General features: G+C 32.7%; 1 protein-coding gene across 2 annotated transcripts in view; it reads right to left on the reverse strand.

Annotated features, from left to right (window-relative positions):
- PPA2 (inorganic pyrophosphatase 2) overlaps window positions 1-22,957 on the reverse strand; it is an 82,056-nt gene that overhangs the window by 26,920 nt on the left and 32,179 nt on the right. For both annotated transcript variants that reach the window (XM_041759035.1, XM_041759034.1), the window contains 2 exons: window positions 21,792-21,878; window positions 17,024-17,150 (listed from right to left, as the gene is read on the reverse strand). In XM_041759035.1, the coding sequence (XP_041614969.1) occupies window positions 17,024-17,150; window positions 21,792-21,878 (214 nt within the window). The remainder of the gene's footprint in view (window positions 1-17,023; window positions 17,151-21,791; window positions 21,879-22,957) is intronic.

A 22,957-nucleotide genomic window follows, 5' to 3' on the forward strand; every position in this document is an offset into this window, starting at 1 on the left:
AAATGGATAGGACAGTCCCCAAAGGAAAACATACTAAAGTCAGATGAGAAGGATTTTACATACTTACACACCAAATACTTAATAAGTTTCTCATTATGTGTCAGACATTGTTTTAATCAGTAAGTAAAAGAGTAAACAGAAATAAGCCCCTAATCTCATGGTTTTATATAGTAGGAAGAGACAAACAGAGAAACAAATATACAGTGTTAGGTAGTGAAAAGTCTGATGAAGAAAAATAAAGCAGAGTACGAAAAAGAATGCAAACACGGCAATTTTAAACAGTGGTATCTGGATGGTTCAGTTTTTCATTTCAAATTCTGTAATGATTTCCAGGATTTATTTTTAAGTTCTATTATAACAAAAGCAGCTCAACCATCACATTTTGAGAACATTCTTTTAAATATAATTGGAAATATTAGTGTAGTAATAACAGACCCTTCCCCAAAAGAAGTCTCCAAGAAATGTATCCCTTCCAATAAATATCAATTCAAAAAACATGCAGAATATCTAGAATAAAACTAGCAGTCTTTACTCTCTGTCAGACTGATTTACTTGGAAATTTAGTAGTCCTTTATGGACAATATAACAGACTTGACAGCACTTGAAAAATTAGAAACTTGTAAAAATAGGAGATGACACAATGCACTGCGATAATTTAAAGATCACTGATTTCAGACTTGCCCACCCAAGTCTTGCAGGAATCCCCTCACTAAGCATAATAGAGAAAGGTAAGCATTTTGTAGGCATGAGTTAGACAAGAACTATCATTTTGCTTTTAATGTTTGCCTTTTGCCTGTTATGTAAAGGCTCAGTAAGAGTTACGTATGTCTCCAGAACACAGATATTTCACGTAAGTGAAATTAGTGTGGAAAGGCTGAGAGCACAAAAATGGTAGAAACCATGGTAAACAGAATATTGAGTATGCTGTCTAAAGGCACTCAAATTTAAAATTTTAAAATACATCAATGGGCCACACATCTATTTACAGTAATTCTGGGGCAAATAAGAGAAATAGTACAACTAAGGGAAAAAATAATCGCTTGAAACTGAACACAGGGCACATCTACTCAATCATAGTCAATACATACTTTTTAAGTAATGGAAGATGTTTAAAATAGTGAATTCTAAGACTAAAATCTTTTTAGTATTATACATTGTATCTTAGGTCACAGTTCTTTGTCAAGATCAAAAGAGAACATTCAATATGTATTTCACTTAATATACACTGTTTCCTCTTCAAATTCTTATTTTCTTGTTACAGTATTAAAAGCGCTTCTTTCTAAAGTGAGCTGTCTAGTGATCATTTTCCCACATTCTGTATTTTTGCAAAATAGCTCTTACATTAACTAAGTTCCTCCAACTTTTCTAAGTTCCTCATTGTTTTCTCAGAGGGAAAAACAATCTTTTAGTTCACTAAAGGTGAACCATCAGAAAATCAATTTAATCATTGTTCAAAATAATAATTTTCTATTACTTAATTCTGATTTATAACTTTATCATTGTACCTTACCCAATCTACTGGTCTCTTTTTTTGTTGTTGTTAAAAAAAAAAAAAGTGACTTCAAAAAAGAAAGGAAAAGCTAAGTTATCCAAAATCTATCTTGGCTTAGGGGGTTTCTTTTCAGACATTATGATGAGGGCTTATTAGGAAAAGACACCAATAACAGAAACCCTGAAAACTGAATACTGCCTAATGAGACTCTCCAAACATAAGATAAACATTTCATTCTCAATCACAACCTGGGGAAAAAAATAGCTGTATTTTCATGCAAAAAAAAAAAAACACCCCAAAATTCAAAATATGCAGCTTAAATATTTTAAAAACTTCAACAGCAAATGCCTCAAGTCAAAAGTCTTACCCAATACCAATAGTCACTTCAATTAATTAACTATTCTGAAAATATGAAAAGTTATACCTACAATCTATAAACTGATTTACAGTTTAAAGTCCTCATTTGTTCTTCAGAAAACAGAACTGAGAAGTATATTCGTATTAAATATAAGAAAACTACAACTAAGAAAATGTGAAAGACTTGCCAAAATGTATCCAATATATTCATGGCATAATTAGTATTATATAAATACAAGTCTTCTAAGTCCATGGATTGTTTTTTCTTCTATACTATACAGTTATACTGTCACAGGTTTTCTTTATGTTAAAAGAATATAAGTATAAATTTATTTTTAGGTTTTATTTATTGTGGCAAAATATACATAACATAAACCTTATCATAATTTTTAAAAGTACAATTCAGTGGCATTAGGCATACCCACAATGTTGTATAACCATCACTTTCATCCATTTCCAGAATTATTCATTAGATGTATTTGTTACAATATATATTATGAAAAGCTGCAATTCTCTAGGAGTCATTTATTCCCATTCTTGGAGTTAACTTTACATGGTCTATTATAATAATTATACAATGTATTTTCAAGATGAACTAACCCAACAATAAAATCAGAATAATATAGAAGAGTTGTTTTATATAATCGTGCTAAATTTATTTGTTTTTAATTAAAAAATCAAACTCTTTTAACTGAGATCTATTTGATCAGCTCCCCAGATGATTACCAAAGGCTTTCCACTTCTGTAATATATTCTGACTGATGTCCACAGTGGTCTGTAGGTTGAGTCTGTTAGGCAACTCTTGAATGAAGCCTATACGTTGTACCAGTTAAGTTTTAGCTTTATCATCTATCAGATATGTTTATTCCCAAAGCATTTATGCCAACTGTATCGGTCATTATAATTACGAGAATTAGTAAGATATTATATAAGGCAATGATTTTTACCAATACAAAAAAGATTTTGTTTCTGTAAAATTAGTTTGTCTTGAAAGAATTCAATAAGACAAGTTGCTAAAAATATCTGCTGACATAATAGGCCTGAATAAAAAAAATAGTTGAAGATGAGAAAAACACATAAAAATCCACAATTATGTATTTAGATTGCTCTGCAAGTGAGGAAAGAGGATTTTAAATATGAAAAGTCAGGGATAGACTCTGATAAAATGTATTTTAGCAAAATCTTGGATAGAGTGTGGGAATAACTCATTCAAATATCTAGAAGAGGAGGAGTCCTAGGAGGAAGATAGGAAGTGAGGTATGAGTGTTCCTAAAATGTTTAAGGTAGACAGTAAGAAAGCCCTGTGTTCAGAGCACAGTGAAGAAAGAGTGTTAGGAGATGAGATGAGAGAAGCAGCCACAGGCCAGCTATGAAGGGAGTCCTTTGAGATGAGAAGCCATTTAAGGGTTCTGGGCTGAGAAGTACAGGTTTTATGAAGATCATTCTTTTTGCTATGTAGGGAAAAGACTGCGTAGAGGAAGTGGAAGCAGCAAATCCAGCAACAGGCTGCAGAGAGTATACACGAAGATGAAATATGACAAGGCCCTAAATAAACAGTTGCATAGAGGTGGTGACAAATGGTCAATTTTAGTTATTTTTAGGAAGCAGAACCGAGAGGAACTGCCAATGGAAGAAAATAAAATTACGTAAAATTTAAAGTATCCAAGAGCTAAAAAGTCAAAATTAAGTAATAATCTAAATTACAGTACAATTAAAAGCAGTCATCTATTATCACCTTTGTTTTTTAAAAGCTTCATAAAAGCTTTTTTTTTTAAGCTTCTACAAGTAGTGTACAGCACTATTTACTTTATAACAAAGCTGTTTCCAAACTTGAAAGTTTAATTAACGAAGATTATACGGAGTTTCCTTAAGATAATTTTTATATTAAAACTAAAGATACATAATTTATAAATAAGCATAGTTCTATGTAAATCCATTAGAAAACTTATAAATTTCTTTATTAAGTGCCAGCTATAAGGCAAAACAAGATGATGCAATATGATAAATAAATTTTAATGTTCAAATTGGCTTTTCCAAGTTCAGTGCTCTCCAGTTTAATTTACTTTTAACTAATTTTGATTTAGGAATTTATAAAAGCACAGAAAATAATTTAAAATATCTTAGTCAAAGCCTATCATTCTCCCTCTGTAGACATGAAAGGATTCTAACACTTGACATTTTTTGAAAGCAATCTTCATGACATCTTTCCTTCATCAGAGACACTGGTATACTTTTCATATAATCAGATTTCTTTTCAGTATAAACCAATTCACTTGTTTCTAAAACCTAAAAGAATATCACAAATTGTGATCTACCAAACAAAAAGGAAAAAATAAAAGAGGTTTGTGAATTGAAGTTTCTTCTGTTCTTTTTAAGCTAAAAACATAACTCTTTCACACAAGGGGGAATTTCTAGTCACATGTACATGCCAAGACTTCAATTTTACCCAGATTTCAGAAATAAATGCTGTAAAAGAGGTGAAAAAATTGAGCTGATAAGGTTCATTTCACAGACAGCTCATCAAGAGTGAGAGAGAAATACTTAAAGCATGAGATATTTTTAATCGAGACATATTAAAGCAACGATGAACTTTAAAAGTGATTACGCATTAAAAACAAACAGAACTTTAAGAAATTTTAAGCATGAGAAAATGAGGACAACGCACCCAGTAAGCAAATATAATAAATCTGAAGATCAACAATAAAAAGTTTTAAATAACTCTCTTGCCTACCAAAAAAGAAGCACACCCAGTCTACTCAATTTTTTGTATAATTAAAAGTTGGAGACTAAAAACAACCAAAAACCATATTCTTTGCTATTGACAAAAACCTTTTTGGGGGGACCCAGGTTGCTCAGTGGTTGAGCATCTGCTTTCGGCTCAGATCCTGATTCCAGTGTCAGGTCCCATATCAGGCTCCCCATGAGGAGCCTGCTTCTCCCTCTGCCCCTCTCTCTCTGTATCTCTCATGAGTAAATAAAATCTTTAAAAAAAAAAAAAGAAAGAAAGAAAGAAGGAAATCAACAACTTTTTTGGCCCAAAAGAAAATAATAAAAACTCGAAGAATATTCAGAAAATGATGAAAATAAGAACACTCAAAGTTGGGATGACTGGGTGGCTCAGTCGGTGAAGCTTCAGCCTTAGGCTCAGTTCATGATCCCAGGGTTCTGGGATCAAGCCCCATATCAGGCTCCCTGCTCACTGGGGAGTCTGCTTCCCCCTCTCCCTTTATTGTTCCCTCCACTTATGCTCTCTGTTCTCTGTCAAATAAATAAAATCTATTAAAAAAAACCCCTCAAAGTTTATAAGAATAAAGTAATCAAGGAAAAACATTCCATTTGGAATCAGAGGGCACTAAGTTTAAACTCCAGTTCTGGCACTCCCATATTGCATCATCTTGGGAAAATATATTAGTCTGTGTGTTTCCTCAAAAACAAAATGGAGAAAATTAACCTTGTTGTGAGGATTAAATAAGACAACATATTAAAAATCATTAAATAAAAAATAAGGGATAATTCTTAAGAAATATTATCATCCTTTCAATCCCCTGAAACCTTTTCCATGGAATGCAGGCAAAGTTATATTTACAGACAAACCCAGAGCCTTACATGCTCAAAAATAAACTAATAAACATGAATTTATAATTTAGAAAACTATTGGATATATTTTCATTAATACTGACAGTTACTTTAGGTTTAATGTGTATAACTCTATGGAGAAAGTAGCTAGGCACAGATATAAACACTGTAAACAAGCACTAAAAATAACATAAAAGGCATCTGGACATACACATACATACACATAGCATACCTAATCATAACACTTTTCTACAAATGTGCTTTTCCTTATGTTAAAGGTCAGGCCCCAAATGAATTTGTAATTTATTTCCTATTTAATGACATACACATTTACTTTTATTTCTAGTATTACTGCAGTTTAGTTTTTACAAAGTTTTTTCATTTCTTTAAGTTTAAGTTTAAGTTAAATTTAAACAATCATTTTTTAAGTTTAAGTTTAAGTTTAAGTTAAATTTAAACAATCATTTTTTAATTGAGACTCATTCAGTTCAAGTACATTAACCAAATTATCAATAATTAAAAACAATGCCTAACTTTCTGAAGCATTTCTCTTTACAGAAAACAGAACCCTCTGACAAAGATGAGAAAGTATGTTTCAACAAATTCCCTCAGGTTTACCTACACCAAGACAGAAAACACAAAAATTGAAAACCAAAAATACTCAAAACAAGATAAGCACCCTGAAGACTAAATATGGAACAAAAATACCTCAGGTAAAAGCAAGATGACCATATGATTTATTGCACATACTAGAATATTTCTGGGACTACTAATCAAGAAAAAAAGTCAAGAGAAATCAATCCTCAGATGACCCATGCAAATGAGGATTTTAAAGTATTTTTAACAAATATGTTCAAGGACTTTTAAAAAAATATGGTTATGATGCATTGAACAAGTGGAAATTTCCGTTAAGGGGGAAAATTATAAAACTATCTGAAAAAAAGAACCAAATGAAGGAGTGTATGAAATGAAAAATCAGAGGAGTTTAATAGTAGAACTTGGATATGGCCAAAAAAACAAAATCACAGAAGTAGAAAATAAAAACAATAAAAATTATCATGTCTGAAGAATAGTAAGGAATAAAGACTATAAAGACATACGAGAAGCTTAGTGACCTGTGAATTAATTAAAAAGTAGTCTAAAATATGTGTATTAGGAATCTTGTAATAAAGATGGAGAACGGAGTAAAACAAAAGTATGGCAAATAATTACCCAAATGTGGTAAAAACATGAACCCATAGATTCACAAAGTTCAGTATACCTTAAGCACCATAAATATAAAAGAAATGACACCTTATCACAGAAGAAACTGCTGAAATCCAAAAACAGGAGAAAATCTTTAAAATAATCTTAGAAAAACATTATATTATATACTGGGTAACAATACATTAACTACTGATTTCTCATCAGAAACAGTGGAGACTGAAAGAAAATGGAACACCTTTACAAAAATCCCTTTAACTCAAAATTCTGTATCTAGTGAAACTACACTTCCGAAACAAAGGCAAGAACAGAGGGGCACCTGGGTGGCTCAGTGGTTGAATGTTTGCCTCTGGCTCAGACTGTGATCCCAGGGGTCCTGGGATAGATAGAGTTCTGCATCAGGCTCCCCACAGGGAGCCTGCCTTCTCCCTATGCCTATGTCTCTGTGTCTCTCGTGAATAAATAAATAAAATCTTGAAAAAAAAAAAAAAAGGTAAGAAAAGACAATATAAGATTGATGAAATGGAGAGAATTCGTCACCAGCAGAACTGTACTACAAAAAAATGCTGAAGTCTTCAAGTTGAAGGTAAATGACACCAAATGGAAACTACAGATCTTCAGCTTCTTACTCTGTAACAAAATATATGGGTGTGGACTTGGCAAATATATGGGTAAATGTAAGGAAAAAAAAAATAACGTGTGTGTGTTTCTTCTAGTTTCTTTAAAAGACATTGTACTATTTAAGACAAAGATGGACAAAGGTTCTGGGAGCAATCAGATCTCTCATCCAACCGCTGGTAAAAGTGCAAAATGATACAGCCACTTTGGTAAACAGTTTAACAGTTTCTCACCATGTTAAGCATGTAATTATCATATGACCTAGTAACCCTATTCCCAGGTATTTCCCTAAGAGAAATGAAAACATATGCTCACACAAAGACTTACATTTAAATGTTCATAGAAACTTTATTTGTAAAAAAAAAAAAAAAAAGAAACTTTATTTGTATGAGCCCAAAACTGGAAATCCATATTTCCATCAAGGAGATGAATGAACTGTAGTATATCTATACAATGGAACACAATTCAGCAATCAAATGGAACAAACTACGGATTACACACAGCAATACACATGAATCTCCAAAGCACTAAGCAAAGACTACATATCTACAGTTATAGAAATGTATACATTACTCCAAAGAAGTAAAACTGCAGTTATTAAAAATTCCAGGATTTTAACTATAAACATTTTTTCCCTTTAAAATAAGTGAAAATTCACCTATTCTGGAGTTATTTTCAGACATTGCTCAACACATTCATCTTTTTATCAAGTATATGTATACATTCATTTATTCATCAACTTTAAAAAATTATTGAGCACCTATAATATATCAGGTGCTGTACCAAGCTTTTGTAATGGAAAAATCAGTATTAAATTCCTAGACACAGATCTTCGCAGTAATCTACAAGTACTTTACTAAAAGAAATAAAAGAAAGGCTGAATAAATTGTGAAATATATCAATATACTCATTGATGCAAACAGTATCTTAAAGACAGCAGAAGTCCTTGACAACCTGATTCCAAAATTTGCACAGAATAAAGCATAAGAAAAACCAAAACAAGTCTGAAAAAGTAGAACAAAAGATTTGCCTTGTAAATATTTTATTAAGAGGCTATAAAAATTAACATGATATGGCACTGGCACAGAAATAGATCACTGACACTAAACAGAATCCAGAAACAGACTCTTTGTATAAATAAGAATGCAATACATGATAAAGGAGACATTTCGTGGGAAGAGAACAGATTTTTCTGCTAAGTAGTGATGGGAAAATTATACATATGGAAAAAGTAAAATAAATTCCATATAAATTAAAGATCCAACTGTAAAAAAGAAAATTAAAATACAAAAGAATAAAAAGAAAAACATCTTTCTGACCAAGGGGTAAGAAATCCCTAAATAAGAATCAAAATGTTAAAGTCATGTATAAAAATGATAGATAAAATGGAACACATCAAAATTGAAATATCTAGAAGCCAAAGGCAACAGTTTTTCTGCAATGGGGAAAAATATTGGCAACCTAAATAATAAAATATTAGATTTCAAAATATCCAAGGAATTTCCATATATCAGAAGAATATATCAACTCAATAAAAAAATGATGAGCAGTATGCATAGGCAATTCACAGAAAGGAAGATACAAATAGCCAATAAATATATGAAAAAGACACTCAATCCCAGCATTAAATAGAATAATGCAAAATTAAAACAAGATACATTTTTCATCTATCAGATTGGCAAAACAGTGAAACTTCTCCCTCTGCCTATGTCTCTACCTCTCTGTGTCTCTCATGAATAAACAAAATCTTAAAAAAAAAAAAAAACAGTAACATAAATGTAATGCCATATCCCTTTGCTTGTAAAGAAAGACACTAGGAAAGAGTCACATGCTTGAAATTTTGTCCAGAGAGGGTTTAAAAAAAAGGGGGGGGGGGGAGTTTCTGATTCTGAGATCTTACCAAAGGAAATGAGCAAAATGCACAAAGCTCTCATTCCAAGAGTGAAATATGTGCGCAACTGCCCTCTAAACAAAACCTGTGGGAAGCAAGAATGTATGTTTCTGATATCTTATCCACATGCAAAAGAAACAACAGTTCCATTGCATAACACTCACTGTATTTTCTATATCACCAATACAGGCTCTCAGTGAATTAATAGTTTGAATAGTTTCTATTTACTCAGATCTGTAAAAGATTTTGTTTTCCACACTGCCCTACACATCTATGCTAAAGAGTACAGAGATTGAGGGAGAGTAAACCACATTCTGACCTTTCCTTCTCCATTACCCCATTCTACTCTTATCAACACCTGTACTAAGCTATATACATATATATATATTAATATCAAGAAAAAAATGGAAATTAACACACATCGAAATAAGTAATACGAAACAAGGTAATTCTTCACAAAGGCCAATTTGTATTGTATCAGCAAAACCTGGAGAAGAACTGGCAGATTTTTTTCCAAAAATGTAAATATTCATTGCCATTTCACAAGAAACTTTATATATCCAGTAAAATAAAAACCAACCTTGTACATAGCAGAAATTCAATATTTTTCTAATCTAACCTTTGAAGCACGTAACAAACGGGCTAAAAGCTCAGGTTTTGAGTTGGAAAGACCTCTAAAGAAGTTCCAGCTCCATCATATAAGAGCTACCCTAGAGTCCTTAAAGATGTGCTAGGTGCCTGGGTTGGGTCATTTGGTTAAGTGTTGCCTTAAGCTCAGGTCCTGATCTCAGGGTCCTGAGACTGAGCCCCAGATAAAGACCCCTGCTCAGCAAGGAATCTGCTTTTCCCTCTGTCCCCCACCCTCCCGCTCATGCACTCTCTCTCTCAAATAAATAAATAAAATCTTAAAAAAAAAAAAAAGATGTGCCAATATCTCCAAGAAATCTATCTCATAATCCTTTAATTTAAGCTGTTTCCTTCAGCATTATCTTTGAAGATAATTTAATTAGGTGTTTCTACTTTAAAGAAGAAAGGCTAAAAATAATGAATTAAAAATATTTCCTAGAACAACTGAAATTTAGAGATGGGAAAAGCACTATGAATCATTTGCCAATTAGAGGATCAATCCTGCACCTTTAGAGATGAAGAAACTAAAGCTCCCAGAGATTACATGACATTTCCAAGGTCAGATAACTTACACAAGAGAGGATTTTAGAATTTAGGCCCCTCCTACTCTTCACCACATCACAGGAATATGACTAAAACTTAAAAAGCACTGGAAGAGGTCAAGGTTTTAAAAAGAAGCAAGAGACTCCCAGTAATTTTATTCTTAATTATAGTACATTTCACCCAATTTATCACTATTCCCCAAACTGCCTCCTCCCACTCCCCACCCTTACACACCCATGCCTATTAAGGTGTACCAATTAATGAAATTAAAGGAATGAAGATCAAAAAAAGCCATTTTTTAAATTGGGACCTCTAATCATAGGTATCCCAATGATGCTAAAATTATTTAAGAGCAAATGGTCAGTTCTCCCAGAAAGCAACACTGTCCAAGGCCACAGATACACTCAACCACCCCAGTGGGATACAGTGGGAGGGGTGGTGGGATACAGCATCAGCTCTGGAACCCAAGTGGATTCCAGTGGCTCCCTCTAGGACTTCAGACAAGTTACTAAAACCCAACCTCCCCCTCTCCTCTCAGTGCCTCAGTTTCTTAACCTGAAAAAAAGGGGGTGAGAACACTACCACATTTTGCTTGAGCTTGCATAAACATTAAACTGATATGCCAGAAAAAGCACTCAGAATAGTTACTAAGACATGTAGGAACTGTTGCAGAAATGTTAGGGAATTTTATAATGTCAATGGTAACATGCCAGCCTCTTTCTGTACCAAAGACTACATGCAAAGAAAAGCAAACTGAACTCTATTCTTTCTGGTTATAAAGGTAAACACAAATATCTTCCTTCAAGATTTCTATGTTATTGTCTATTTTCCCCCCTAACTAACAGTATTAAATTGTGTTTTAGAAAGGAAGGAAATCAAACATCATGTTAATTTGCTTACTTTTAAAATAATGATTACAGGGACACAAGATGTTTAGCAGATGAAAATTTGAGCCAGATTTGGTTTTCACATGTTTATTATTACTGCCTTAAAAGACTCAAAAGAAACTAGTAGTTTTATTTGACTTTTAGATTTTTTCTTAATGTAGACTGAAAATCTACATATAGGAAATACATATAAATTCTAATAATTCTAAGATAGGTACAATGTGGACTTTGAAAAATTCCCAACAGACTCATTTTATTTTTTTTTAATTTTTATTTATTTATGATAGTCACACAGAGAGAGAGAGAGAGAGAGGCAGAGACACAGGCAGAGGGAGAAGCAGGCCCCATGTACCGGGAGCCCGATGTGGGATTCTATCCCAGGGCTCCAGGATCGCGCCCTGGGCCAAAGGCAGGCGCCAAACCGCTGCGCCACCCAGGAATCCAACAGACTTATTTTAAATAATTTTTTTACTCATGCAATTTATTCATCCCAGAATGTATCTACATCAATATAATTGTTCTGATTTCAATTTTTGTTTTCTAATTTTTCGTTTTATAAAACTGTAATATCACTGCACAAGCAACATTTAAAAATAGGACAACAGACAATAGTTTTCATTTATTTAAAGACCAAACAAAAGAAATCTTTAACACTCTGTAAGCTGAAGTAGCTTCTAGGCCTAAATTACCTCCTAAGATGTTACTTCACCTGACATAAAGTCCTTAGGCATCACTGAAGTGAGTCTGAAGAGACTCAAACATCTGTTTGGTGAATCTGTGAAGCTTTAGATTATAGTAGGTGGTTAATTTAACCGAAAGAAAAATTACACATGCCATAGCATTTCAATCTTCTTAAAAGGTTCTGAACTTGAAAAAAAAAAAAAAAAAAGTTCTGAACTTGGGTTATTCCATAACCAAGCACTATTATCCCTAATGGCCAAGGTATTCCCTAGTAACAATTTAGGTGCCCTGGGAATCTTATTAACTCTTTCAGGCCATTAAGGTTCCATTAAGAGCATTAGAGCTAGGAACCTAATTACAGTGTATTAAATGGTCTTAGTGCTCTTCAAGTGTTAATGAGCAAGCCAAAGTGACTGATTTTCTAACAAAGAGTGCAAGGAATTTGTTTTTAAATGCTACTGAGACTATTTTTAGATTTTCACAGTGGCTACTCCTGTTTCAAAAGGCAAAACTTCAAGATTTAAATAATAAGATTAAACTTATAGAAATGTAGCCAGCAACCACAGCTTCTTCCTAACTGAAACATGTTTTCTGACGCAATAGCTAGTTTTAGTTTAGTCATGTCAAAGTTAAAAACTATAAATATTAAAACAGGATATTATAGTCTACTAAAGACTGCACATGTTAATTTGGATCAAAGAAGTTATTTCATAGTAAAACAACCCTAAAAGTTCCTTGCAGAATCATAAATTAAGTGAATTAATATAAAAATATATATGGAAATATGGAAGGACATACCGTCTATAAATTAGAACAGATTTCTTTGTTCTCAAAAAAATATGTACTTATGTCAAAAAACAGTTTATTTTTCTTAAGGTAGTGGAAATTAACAAGAGGAATTTGTTTTTTTAAATGTCTAAGTAACCATGAAAATGTATAAAAAATAAAAATTCTCTAAAAATTTCTGTATTATACACATCCTCAGGAAACTACAGAACTAAAAAAAATTCCAGACAGCCACCCTTTCCTACATGGTTTTAATCTTTCCCTCTGTTGATCTATTTAATAAAAATGCCAAGAAATATAGATAACATGTTTAAACTGTTATAATATCACCCCTCTGTGATTAAAACTATCAATTCATACACACTAATTTATATTTAAAGTTACTGCATTATATATCTTAAAGTTATTTAAGGAAAAGGTGACCAAAAAAAAAAAAAAAGACATTTCCAACATATATGGACTCAAAATCCATCTCCCACGCATTTTCTGTAAAAATTTTGGAAAATGTATATTGGCCAACAATGAAAATGGACAACAAAAAAGAGGACATGAAAGAATTTAAGAAAAAATAGATTAACCCAGGGCAATGAAAAGAAACCCCATGATGATCGCTGTGCAGCAAGCTGTTCTCTTATATCCATAATCAGTCTTTAAAAAAGAAGGATAAGATAAAGGAGGTAACTAATATTCACATAAAGACTATAAATGCTAGTTGTTATTTTTCAATTTTCAGACTCAAGAGATAAAACAGGAAAAACACTAAAGGGTAAAATTTAAATATTATAAATTTAGACACTATAGAGCTAACATATAGTTCAGAGAAGCTGGTCTGTAAAGGAGAGAGAAATAGTACAGAACCTCAATGTCCCATTATTATACTGGGCAACCACAAGTTATTGTTAGAAATTAATGAAGCAATAAATAGAGCTCAAAGTGTAATTCTTAGAGTTACTAAGATAATTGAGGACGAAATATAGTAACAAAATTTAAAAATGTATAAGAAGTTAAACTCCTGAGTTTTCAAAGCAGCAACCTGAGTTAAAAGGGAAAAGACAGAAATTAAGAAACAGAGGTGTAAGCACAATGCTTAGAGAAGCAACTACTCAGGAGAACTAAAAACATAGAGAAGTTGTTATGAGAAGTCAGGCTGAGGGTGAGAAGTGGGAAGGAAAATTTTACTTTTTATTTGATTTTTTTGTTTACACTTCTGAGTTTTTTATTTCTAAGTATATGATTATTTTTACAATTAAAAATGTCATCCAAAGTCCTATGGTTGTGATTTTAAAAGGGACACATAATAAAATGTTTAAATGCTGCCAAATTTAAGATTAAATAGTGTTAGATTTCCAAGATGTACAGTAAAGAGAGAAGAGCAACAAAATTTTAACATCTGTTAGCTAATATTATTGTTAGCTAATATTTAATCATATGAATCCAAGTATACAGTTTTCTCTAACTGTAATAAAATCATACGTTGTTATATGAAGCATTTCATCTATCTCAAAATCAAGAAATGATTCCTTTATTTATTTCTAAGGTCTCCTTCTCCCCTACCAAGGTTCTATTTTTAATCTGTAACATCATATAAAATAAGCTATGTGCTTACAATATTTAAGCTCCTACTGAATTATAAGTTACATACCTTTAGTAGATAGATTAATTATTGAAAGACAAAGCTATTAAATAGTGTAATCAAGTCACATAAACTGATCTTTTAAAAAATTCCTTCACAAATTTAGGAAGCTTTCAACCCCTGCAGTTCCTGAGCATCTCTCTGTTCTCATCCTCTCCAATGCCCCCTTTAGTAGGTGCTAATGAAAATAGACAATACCTGGCTAAGTAGTGAAGAAAAAAGTTAAGATGAAGAATGATTTCTGTTCATTAACATTTGCTTAAGCAGGACAACAAAAACTCTTTTGTCTGAAATAGTTGAGAGAACAGCTGGATGACATTTGAGAGAGATGATAAATATAAATCAAAACTTGAGTTTAAATTAAAAATAAAGGCTCCCACATAGGATCATCTAGTATTCTATGACTCATGATTTAAGAAAAAAATATTTATATTACAATTTCTTCAGTCTTTTACTTGGTACCTACATCTATTTTTAACTTGGGTCCCTATAAAATGAGAGAGAAAGAAAATTCAATAAAGATACATAGAATATATTACAATAATGTGAAGGTGAAAGGAATAGGAAGTAATAAAACACTTGTAACTCTTAAAACTACAAAACTAACTTTACAAAATCTAGATATATAAGAGTTATTAATTAAGGTGCTACCCACAGTGAACAATATGCAAATATCCTTAAAGTAAATAATATCCATTTTTTAATGTCTATCTTACTCATTTAGGATATAAATACAAAACACAATGTCGGCATACCATTTCAGAGCAAAATATGTCAGTAACACTCATTTAATCTTTTAATTTTAGGATTTTAAAAAACATTATGAAGAAGCACTGTTGTATTTATCATGATGAAGAAAACATGTGTTCCTTTTAGCCGAATGGAAAAAAGTCCTTTTTTTCCTTTCAAAACAAGTTCTTGTAATTATTCTAGTCTAATGTCACCTCAACCTAAATAAGCTTCAGTATCTCTGCATGTCTTTTTGTACAAACATATACACCAAAAGAATTTAGAAGATGCCAAAGTGCAAAGTCATCTCTATTCAGGATAGAAGCAGAATTAAAGTCAAAAGAGAGTTAACATTTTTCATTCTAACCCTTAGGAAACTCAAGAAGGAGGTAAGGTACTTAGCCTTACGTAATCTGGTTTCAATACTGCTAGTTACAGAAACCTTATTACTATAATCAAGTATGCATTGCTCATTACAGTATTGTAGATGGACCATGGAATTTTTAATCAGAAAATGAGTTCAAATCATGGTTCTACTATTAATGGATGTGCAAACTTGAGCAAGTTATTTAAATCCTCAAGTACCTTTGAGAATAATAGTATGTACATAACAGGTACCAGTGCTTTGCATATGGTGAGTTTAAAATGTTAAATCATATCTCCAACAATACTGGGCTAAAGAATAGTGTATTCCACCTAACAAATAGTTTCATTCAGGTTCTCAGCCTTTCCAGCCTAAAGGGGGAATCCCTTAGCAGAGTTTCATGACTTCAGTGTGTTACATCACAAATCAATTAGAGGACTCGTTTTGGCTGGCTGTTGCATCATTACATTATCAGTTCTCATCTGAGGAGCAGTTAATACATTAAAAACACTTTGTCTATTTTACTCTTCTTACACACTTACATATGAGAAATATGATAATAAACCTAGCGTAAAAAGACAGACAAGAAATCTGTATGGTTATGGACTCAAGGCTCATATTTTAATTGGAGTTTTTATGCTTTTTATGCTTTAGTTTTGTTCCTCAAGTCATTCATACTTTACCTTATCAGACCCTTTCCTTTCTCAATTACATGCAAGAATGGCATCAAATCTCTGGCTGTTCCATGTGTAAGAAAAGGTTTTAAATGCACATAAATTAAGAGAGGTTAACACATAAGTATCAACGAGTTTCAGTCAATTCAGAAATGGTATATTCTCCAAATAAGAATTGAGATCTAGAAGGAACCAGGAATCTGAAAAAGAATCAAACTGAAAGAAAAAAGATTAGAAAAATAGGGGGGGAAATAGTCAAAGAATAATATAATAGGGGCCATATTTTCAACACTTGATATATGACAGCCAGATGCTTTAAGTAAATCATCTCTTTCAACAAGCTCACAAGTAGGTGTAACTATCTCCCTTTACAGGTGACCAAACTGAGATTGAGGAAGGTTAAATGATCTACTCAAAGTCACTCAGGTAGGAAGGAGCACAGAACTCTAACTGAGGTCCATCTGACTCCAAAGAAAGTCAACTCTATCATATAAAACTATTTCTGAGATATCAAAATTTTGTCAAAGGGCAGTTACCTTTTCCTCCCATTTTTGCAACCAGAACAAAAACTAGATATAGAAACTGCTTATGTGCTTGATGAACACTTCCCCCTTAGTTCCTGTTACTCAAATGAACAAAAGAAGAGATTAAAGAAAAAACAAAGAAGAAAGAAAGAGGGAGGGAATGGATGGAAGGAAGAAGGAAATGTACTTTCTTAGTCTGAAATACCACCTGTCTGCCTATATCCTTTTCTCTCTTGCTCTTCCTAGCACTATGACACAACTCAGACACAATAATGGACTGCCCTTTATATTCTGTGGATGGAGAGAAAACAAAAAAAATAAAACACATAAATTTAACTCCCAAATATACACACTGTATTTTAGAATATGCACTTTTTAAATTCTAAGAATTCTGCTGACACATTATTTACTTCTATTTCTAGAAAGTTACAGACTTACCATGAAACTTTGAGGCTTCAGGATCATTCACATTGATAGCAATTATTTTCCAATCTGTTTCACCCTGATCAATAAGAGCCAAAATTCCAAGGATCTTCACAGGAATAACCTCTCCACAAGAAAGAACCTTTAAACAGAAAAGAAATTCAGTATTTTTCAAAGCTTTGGAGAAATATACTCATATATCATAAAAACCCATATGAAAGATTAAAGCACTATAGGCTGCAATTTAATAAAGCTTTAATAATTAAAGATAATGTAAAAAGTCATAAAGCCTTTTATGATATCCCTTTTAGAATTAAGTATCTTGATCCCTTTTTGGAAACTGAAGTTATTTATAGATCTTGAAATTTAGTGTACTAGGCCTAGAAATTCATACTAAACAGAAAATAAACCTATGTATATCATTATATAGTATAAACCTCGCTTTTGCTGCTGGGGATAAAAAAGAGACCTGAGAATCCTTCTAAATTACTTTTTTTTTGCAAACCACATTTATCAGCTACTAGTGAAAAGTAGATTTTTAACATATTAGAATATAACCTCAAGAAGATAATGAATGATAGTGAAAGAATTAACGTTAAAAATACAGATAAAACAGGTTTCAAAAAACGCTTTAAAAAGATTTTAAAAGAAACCAAGAAATGCATTATGTTGAAGCAGATGTTCCATGTGTTAAAGTGATTTCAGTGGTTCCCTCAAGTTGCCAATGACAAGTTTATATTCATGCATTCTTTCTATATCCCTTTATTTTTAAAGGTTTGGTTTGCTCTACAGAATTCCATTGCAGGCTAAAATTTGAACACATGCTTCAGAATAAATCCCCCCATGACTCAAAATGCAGCTTTACATATGGAAAGCAAGATATGCAAAAGAAAATCACTTTTGTGTCTTGAAATCTGAAGAAAAAAATAAGATATCTAAAACCATAAAATCAAATAAATCCTTTCAGAAGATGTGCAAAACGAATCTAAAATCTTAAATATACAAGAACTTGCAATTAGTTAGAATTATATAAAAGATCAGTGTGACAATTTATAAAGTAAACAAAATCTCATTTTTAGGGAAATATGCACAATTATATTAACCAGACTCACATATTTAAGTTCTATTAAATACCCATCACTATATTAAACACTATGTATATAAAAAGAAACAGTCCCTGTTTCTCAAAGGTTTCCAGTCTTATTGGAGAGACTCACACAAATAATGCAAGGAGATCCTCTATAAACAAAAATATTCAAATGTGAAGTTATCACATAATTACCAGTGTAAGGCTGGACACGCTGGTTAACTCAGTGATAAACTAGAACACTGGTTCTCAACCAGAGGCAATTTTGCCCTCTAGAGACTATTTGGCATGTCTGGAGACATTTTTGATTGTAAAAAATGGGGAGGTATTACATTACTAGCATCTAGTGGAAAGAAGCCAGGAATGCTGAACAGGACAGTTCCCTATAATAGAATTATCCATCCAAGATGTCAATAGCGCCGATTGAGGACCCTGCAGAAGACTGGTGGCAGGGGTGTCTTATCAGAAATCCTAGGAATCATGTATAGTTTTAAAAGCACATTGTAAATTATTTTATTTTTATTCACAAAAATTAATAATTTACTTTGAAATTTCATACAACATAAGAGCAGACTTGAGATGTTTACAGTTACAAGGGCAAGCAGGAAACATGTCTGGCGATTGTCAATTCATCAGAATGAAACATGCTCTCTGATCTCATAAGCAACATAAAAGGATTAGATAAACCATTGTCTTGGTATATAATACCTTTAAAGACTGGAAAGGAAATTCTCAATCAAACCAAAAACTCGGAATAAGATACTTAAGAACAACTGGTAAAATTCTTATGAACGCCCTACAATTCAATTTATTCTAAATCAATTCAACAAATTTATGCAGAACACATGGTGTTAGATATCAAGTGAATAATACATAATCCCTCAAGGAATTTCAATAATCTTAAAAATATATAAATATGTTTTTAACTCTATTATCAACTTCCAGGGCTTTGCTCCCTTCCCTTTGTCTATTTACAACATAGTGTTCAAAAACACTTTCTACTACTATGTTCCTTAACAGATGATTTAAGGACTCTTCACACAACCAGAAAGAAAAGAAAGAAGCGCCCTACCAACAACAACTAAACTATTCTTTACATGGTGACTGACACTTACTTCATATTTACTAAATGTTATTTCAGGTCTCATTATCTAAAGGAATAAACTGCACTGGCTATAAGATGAAACCTATTTTCCCAGTTCAGAGTCTGTCACTGATTCTTTGGGAATCACAGAGTTCGCAATGTTTGAAAAATGAGTTAAGATTCTGAAACAACAGAGATGTGCCTCAAATGTTTTAGGTAGAATCAGACTAGGGTTATCACCAACTTTTCTAGCTATTATGGAAAGGCTTCAAAAGATAGGCTTTTTAAGTCCTAAATACTATGAAGCTGAATTCTTTCCCCACCATTCTTAAAGGCGACCTTAAGCAAATTACTTCACATGGTAGTTTAGAATTTGGTTTCTCAACAGTGAAATGGAGACTGTATCACTTATTCCTTGAAGTAAAAAACAAAGGCTATAACACATACATGAACTAGAACATAAGAGGTCTTCTACAGATATTAATATTTTTTTCTCTCTGGTCTCTACATAGATGTATCAGCTCACACTTATCAACTGTGAACCTCTCAGGAGCCTGATATGAGCAGAATATAAGTAAGTGATCTACAACAGAAGTTCTAGGTTGATTCTGAATTTCAATGAAGTAAAACTTCAACTGGACCTACACAATACAAGAAAACCATGGAAAGTAAAATTGCTCAAATACTGTTATCCTGTGTTTCTACTGTAGTATAACAAATTATGACAAACCTAAAGGCTTAAAATAGTATAAATTTATTATCTCACAGTTTCCACAGGTTAGAAGTCCAAGCACAACATGGCTAAGACTGATTACAACCTGACAAGGCCAAAATCAAGGTCATAATCCCAGGATCCTGGGGTCGAGTCCCATACCGGGCTAACCACAGGGAACCTACTTCTCCCTCTGTCTATGTCTCTGCCTCTCTCTGTGTCTCTCTCATGAATAAATAAATAAAATCTTTAAAAAGGGGGGGAGGGAGAGCTATATTCAGGAAGACCTTTAACTATATTAAGTGCAGAACAGAAAATAAACTGGAAAAAATGTCCAACAAAATCAAAATGTTTATATATTTATCCCAAGAGGAAAAAACATGGGAAGATAAAAACTGTATGACTTACTAGAATAGAAGGATTGTGAGGGAAGGTTTATGCTTGATTTTATTTCCATTAATATAAGTACAATTTTCTTGAACAATAAATAACACTGAAAAAAAAAGTTCTAAATGCTGAAGGAATTTGAGTCAAAGAAAAAAAAAAAAAAAAACAAAACAAAACCAGGGAAAAATAAAAAATCTGTTCTCAGAGAAGAAAAATCAAAGGAAATCCAGTTAGAGAAGAGCTGGACTAAGGCATAAAGTCCTCAAGCCAAATAATACCTAAGAATTAGAGAGAAGGAGCTTGAAAAGAAACCAAGAAGGAAGCAGAATTAGAGTACAACCAAGACAGTATGATACAGTAAAAGTAAAGAGACAGTTTCAAGAAGGAAGACAAAGTGAACAGTATAAAATGCCACAGTGAGTTCAAGTTAGACAAAACCTATAAAACAAGCCTGCTCGATCTGGCTAAAAGAAAGTTAGTAGACCTTGGTGAGAGCAGTTTCACAGAAATGCTGGGGGCGTGGAAACAATTTTGAAATAGGTTGCAGATTAAGTGGAAAGTGCAGATGAGTGTTGAAAACTCTTTTTATGAGTCTTCATGTGAAGGGGAAGAAAGCACAGAGGAGGGTGCCAATAAAGAGAAATTGTGAGTATAGAACAGGGAAAGGATAAGAAAATACTATCACTCATGAGGCAGGAAGGGACAGGATCCAGAGTACAGGTGAAAGCCTTGGTCTTACACATTAAGATAGTTCTCATAGCAGAAGAGATGGAAGATACAAAGTTTGTAAACCCAGGCAGTTTGACGGTCCAAAAAGAAAAGATGAGGGAGCTCTTATCTGCTCGTTCCTATGGCCTCTACAAAATTACAAGACAATCTGTTCTGCTGTTAAGTGAGAACAAAATGCAAGGAACTGAATGTCTGCAAAGAAGAACAAATATTTGCAATAAATGCAACAGAAAATAGAAAAACATCAAAAAACACATAGAATTCTATAAATAGTAGCAACCTATGAAATTGTAGGTTTTGTTCTTCCCCAGTAGGTCTTAGCAACCTGGAAGCAGACACAAAAACAAGAGTATGAGTTCGCTTTGTTCAGTATTGAATTTCCTGTCTGGATAATGTGCAAGGAAGCTGAAAACAGGACTCAGCAAACCTTTTCTGTAAAAGTCAGAGAGTAAGTTACTTTAGACTTTGTGGATGGTATAGTCTCTGTGGCCACTTGTCAATTTCAGTGCAAAAGCAGCCACAGACAAAAATACAAGTGAATGGGCATACCTGTGCTACTGACAGAAATAGGTGGGACACTCTATTTGACTTGCAAAGGGTTGCAGTTTACAAACCCCCAGTATAAGAGAAGGAAATAAAGATACAAAAAGGGACTCATATCTCAGGGAGCAAGAGGCTAGACCTTGGAAGAGCTGAGGAACCAGTTCCTTCCAAAGAGAACTGAAATTTTATGGCATGAACAGAGTAGAACACATAATGGAATAACATAGTCTAGAAAACAAACCTTTGAGCCTATTTCACAAACATCAATAGGATCATTATCTCCACAGCAGTCTGTACTCTTATCTTTTCGATGGGGATCTTCCCAAGTCTAAAAAAAAGGAGAGAAGAGAGGGAGAAATATAAGTTAATACCCACTATAATATATCTTAATCTTTCCACATGATCACAAAGTTTTAAAGTTCTAATCCAAAGGGAAAATTCTCAAAAATTGTACAGGCTCGATGTCAACATGCCAGGACAACCCTAAATATATAATAATTATCACAGATTTACAGCATTTCCTCCCTCTGGTCTCTCATTTTTCTGTATAATCACATCTGAAAGTGGGCAGTATTTCCAAACATACTCTTCTTCCAAGTTGAGTCAGCATGTAAATTCATGCTCTTTTCAAGTCTCAGTTCAGAGGTTTCCACTGTCTGCACCACTTCCACAGGCTCCCTAAACTGTTGCTTCTATCATTCATTGCTTCCTTGGGCATGGTAATAGCATCAGGTCTGCCTCTCTGGGTATGAAAATAAGCTTCTTATTCTTTAAGTAACTTCTACTAGAAGAAACCTAATTTTCCCTTTATAAAACTAAAGAACAAGACAATCTACACCAAACAAAAGAAAAATCTATTTTTGTCTCATTTTATTCCATTTAAAAAATCCTCTACTTTGTCATCAAATCTCAAGACCTTGACAAAAGCATGAAAAGATGTCAACTTTTAAGTTTACTGTAAAGATTATACCCTGTTGGTTACAAAATATACCCATGGGCATTTTTATAAATGAACAGCATAACAGAAATTTGTTACCAAATTTAAATATCCCTTAGGCACCATCCTTCCCAAAAAGCCTAATAATTACTGGATTCTAAATGGAACTGTAGAAGTTTCCTAAAGTTATTTTCCTAAGATTTACATTATAAGATGTGCAGAGACGGAGTTACCTCAAAATTGTTATCTAGAGATAACTTCAGATTACCCAAGTTTATTGCCTCTAATTCTATCCTGATAATTAAAAAAACATACTCTTATTTACAGCTAATCGTAAATATTTTCCTTCTGGTCCAAATTATAATATATTTAGGAATAAAATGAACCCCACCTTGCTAAAAAAATAAATCAGTAAACCAACATTTCACTACTTCAAATACTAATATTAATAGTAAAATACAAGAATAAAC

This window comes from Vulpes lagopus, chromosome 6 (assembly GCF_018345385.1).
Source record: "Vulpes lagopus strain Blue_001 chromosome 6, ASM1834538v1, whole genome shotgun sequence".
Lineage (NCBI taxonomy): Eukaryota > Metazoa > Chordata > Mammalia > Carnivora > Canidae > Vulpes > Vulpes lagopus.